Source organism: Macadamia integrifolia, unplaced genomic scaffold, assembly GCF_013358625.1.
Source record: "Macadamia integrifolia cultivar HAES 741 unplaced genomic scaffold, SCU_Mint_v3 scaffold3767, whole genome shotgun sequence".
NCBI classification, from domain to species: Eukaryota; Viridiplantae; Streptophyta; class Magnoliopsida; order Proteales; family Proteaceae; genus Macadamia; species Macadamia integrifolia.
In genome coordinates this window covers 1-4,005 of record NW_024869806.1, presented here as the reverse complement: position 1 = coordinate 4,005, position 4,005 = coordinate 1, and the positions used below count along the sequence as shown (strand labels likewise).

At 39.0% G+C, this 4,005-nt stretch overlaps 1 protein-coding gene across 1 annotated transcript; it reads right to left on the bottom strand.

Moving 5' to 3' along the window:
• Nucleotides 1-1,634: 1,634 nt before the first annotated feature.
• LOC122068370 (eukaryotic translation initiation factor 3 subunit J-like) lies at nucleotides 1,635-3,992 on the bottom strand. The gene is made up of 4 exons (XM_042632221.1): nucleotides 3,828-3,992; nucleotides 2,569-2,793; nucleotides 2,308-2,467; nucleotides 1,635-2,089 (listed from the first exon to the last, which is right to left on the bottom strand). The coding sequence occupies exons 1-4, from the start codon at nucleotides 3,990-3,992 to the stop codon at nucleotides 1,998-2,000; spliced, it is 642 nt and encodes a 213-aa protein (XP_042488155.1). The 3' UTR covers nucleotides 1,635-1,997.
• Nucleotides 3,993-4,005: the final 13 nt, after the last annotated feature.

The following is a 4,005-nucleotide window of genomic DNA, read 5'->3' as shown; positions in this document are numbered from 1 at the left end:
AAAAAAAAAAAAAGGGTATAGAGTTCCAAGGCCACTAACTACCTCCTAATCACTCCATATTTCAGCTATGCGCCATCCTTCTTAGCTTGCTTCAAGCCGTTGGGAATGCTTCTAGTAATTACATTAATACTTTTTCCTGTCATCATGTAATTTGCACAAAATAAGATCTTTTTGCGCATGAATCAAAACATAGCAGAATTAGAGTTCTCTATGACTAGGCAAGACGTCGAAGGTGAGAACAATATGTCAACAAGTAGGATAGACCATTTTGATCATGTTAAATAAAACTGGGGGATTCTCGATCAAATCAGCATGGGAGTATCACCGTAATCAAAATCAATCAATTAATTGGGCAGCCAAGCTGTGGAACAAAACTTTACCAACCAAAACTCCATAAAAAGGTGGAAAGCCTACCACTGATACTGATACGATTTGAAGCGGCCAATGCAATTGTTCCAATATCGATTCCTAAATGTTATGCTAACACCTTCTCGCTCCCTATCTCTGTCTCTCTTCTAATATAAAATGACAACATTGCCTTTATGTGTGAAATCATTTTGCCACACTTCATTTGTGCGCTCGTCTATGCCTCTTGCATAAAAAAAAAGAAGAAGAAGTGTTTAAGTATACTTGCATATTGTCATTGTAAAGAAGGGAAAAAGAAGTGTCTAGCTTTCACAATCTGTCTTCTCTCTCCTTTTTTAGTTTGTGGGTCTCTCCTCACTCATTGAATAAATCCGTTCCATGTTACTATCTGGGCGTATAAGATGCAATGCAAGCTTATGAAACACGGCATGCTGTACCATATCAATCACTACTGATACCGGTATGGATAGTGTGTTTAGGCCAATTTGATATCAAAAAGCAACATTTTGGTTGATACAAATTGGTCTCGATCAATAGGGACACCAATACGATACGAAATTGCCGTAGAATTTGTCAAGTGGGCGAAACGATTTCTAGTTGGTTTACCACACAACCACTTCCAGGATGACTGACACAGATGTTTTAGAACCTGGAGTCGAGGCCGATTCTGATCCTGATCTGACTACCCGGAATCGAGATCCAGTTCTGTCCAGGCTGGAATCGGCTTAAGACCCCCCGATCCGATTTTTAAATCCGGATAGACATTTTATGCATATCACACTTTAGTCTATCGTTGATTCAATTCCACCAAACATGGCCATAGGCAGGACTCCTGCTTCAACAATTTTATGAAATTTAAGGCTATGTTTAATTTGCATTGGAATACATTGAGACTAGAACACATTCTCACCCAATTTTTCTCTCTATTTTTCTACTTCAAGAACAGCTCTATACCCAAACTATATTCCAATAATACATATCAAATACTGTATTAATTTATTTCAAGAGCAGAGAAATATGTGGGCAATGCCAATTCATTGAAGAACACAATGGCATATGATCAACTCTATATAACTGAATTTTGGAATGCTGCTGTGTTTGGTATGTGCCTTCACCACTAAGGAGTATTTGTCCACGAAGCGAACATTTCACAAGATATATTTGCACTGTTTGTACTCATTCTCAGGAATTGATTCTGGATCCAGAATGCCGACAGCAAGAGAGTAAGAGAGAGAGAGAGAGAGCGGCACAGAAAGAGAGACAGATCAGGTTTTAAAATGCATTCTATTCCCAAAATCTATTCCGAGAATGCACACCAAACACAGCCAGTTGTACTTACAAAGCACCAAAAGGTAAAAGTACTTTTTACAAAATTAATTAAAAAAATATTAGCTTATCTCTTGTCTGTTAAATAAAATTAAAAATTGTTCAAAAATAGTAAAAAAAAACTTTTCCTTATGAGACACTGTTAACTCTTCTCTAAATCAACAAACCGCATATCAGCACACACTCAAATCAATCTCCAGAATTTGGAGGGAACAAAGCCTTAAGGACCCTCATCTGTGATTCAATTTTTGAGCAAATGGATCCTAGTCTGCAGGAGAAAAAGCAGAAATAATTTCTGAAAGGGTTTACATGAAGTCATAGTCATCCATAGCCTCGTATCCATCAACAGCCACATCATCATCTGCCTTATCTACGTGAAGCTGCTTCTTCTTTGCACCTGCAGCAACAGAGTTTAACAATTCAATGGACCCATTACAAAGAAAATAAATTGGTCACAAAATATGAATGAAGCCAAAGCTACAGTGTGGATGTGGACCCCCTTGAAAAGATTGGACGCTATAAATAGCTGTCCAGGCTATCACCGAAATTTAATCTATCTAGAGGTACCTCAATAGTGTGCTAGAATCGAAAGAAGATTTGTTATGAAGTACACACCTGGTTTCTTTTTACCCGCATTGGCTTCTTTCTCAGCCTTGAGTTTTTCATTTGCAATTGCCGTTACTGATGAAGCAACTTCTTTTGCATCTGCTGCTTTAAGAGAAGTCATTGATAATCTCATCACTGCCTTGAGTAGGCCAATGTAATGGAAGCTTTTCTGCAATTTGTGGGAAGATGCAATTAATCATTGAAATGTACCATTGCTTCATCATCAGAATATCGTAATAGAAAATATATAAATGAGAAAAATAAACAAACCTCATATGGCCTGAGTTTATGAGAAACAAGCTCTGCATACTCTGTGAAGTCACTTTCGGATTTGGGTATGAAATTATCCAGTGTCTTCTCGTCACCTCTCTTAGCAAACAGTTCCGTGGTGGACTTATAATCAGCTTCTTCCTCAAGTCTGTAAATTAGTAACAGAACATTACAGGAACTTAGGTACTGATACTCAAGCAGGCACACCTCCTGTAGATGTCCATTCTTCAGATATTATTTGTAGAAAGAAACATATGGTGCTTTATGAGCACCAAATTAATTGCCCCCCTGCCTCTCAAATGAGTCCCAGGGAGTGTTATCAGTGAAGTGCTTCTCCGTATTTGTATCTATTTTGTGTTAAAGCCTATTCACGATCAAATAACACCACTGCAAATAAATTTGCCCCCAGTTTCAAAGGGAACCAACATACAAATAATGTTCTTCCCAGTTGTCTAATGATTCCCCTTATCTAGTATCAATGGAGCTTCATCAGTTACAGTAACATTTGGGGGACAGTTTTCTGACACAAAGGGTAAGAAAATTTAACACAACCACCACATGACAGTTCGGTTAGATCTCAAATTCAGTGCGCACGTAACCTATATCATTACATTTATAGTATAGCTTTAAGACTAATCTCACTTATCCACAGATCAACAGATTGTTTTAAAATTTGTTCGAAAAAATTACTTATGGTTGGGACTGTTTGAAGTATTGTTGAAAAGGCAGAAAATATCAGTCTGAACAAGGACAAAGCTTTGATAGATGAGTCCTGCCCTGAAACTAATTCTGGGTAATGTTCAAAGTCACTGACTACAAGGGCTCTTTAGTGAAGATCTTTGAGACACTCCTCTTGGTCTTATTTCTTTAAAACCACGCCTCATTCAAGAAGTGAATTACTGACCTAATGGTCAAGAATCCTCAGACCAATGAATTGTCACGACTTATGAGTCACACTAACCTTACAAGGATGAGGTCCACCGTGGAAAACGGAGGTCAGGTCCATCTCATGTTTTCTTGAAACCGCTCTCCATATCACCTGCATAGTTGTCATGGCGTCACCTAGGCGGTGATTTGGCGTCTCGGCGGAAAAAATAGGTCATGGCAGTCCTACGATTTGCGTCTCTCACAGTTCATATGGCACGATTTATTCCCTAGGCGGTCGACTTTATGTGTTATTTTTTTTTTTTACTAACAATATTTTGTTTATTATATGGCAGCGTAAAATTAAAACACCCGCTGCCCGAGGAGACCAAAACCTTCGAAGCTTGAACTCTCGAAGAGACCAAAACCCTCGAAGCCAGCAGCCACTGCCTGCAACTTCTTCTTCTCCTCCTTCTCCGGCAGCAAGAGGGACCAAAACCCTCGAAGCCAGCAGCCACGGCCTGCAACTTCTTCTTCTTCTCCTTCTCCGGCAGCAACATCGACGTCTTTTCT

Bases quoted from the DNA above. Each gene is read 5' to 3' on its own strand.
- LOC122068370 (XM_042632221.1), bottom strand. From the start codon at position 3,992: ATGTTGCTGCCGGAGAAGGAGAAGAAGAAGAAGTTGCAGGCCGTGGCT. The intron at 2,794-3,827 runs GTTTTGGTCTCC...TAATATCTGAAG, and splicing joins CGAGAGTTCAAGCTTCGAAG to AATGGACATCTACAGGAGGT. The intron at 2,090-2,307 runs GTGTGTACTTCA...CTGTTGCTGCAG, and splicing joins TGCGGGTAAAAAGAAACCAG to GTGCAAAGAAGAAGCAGCTT.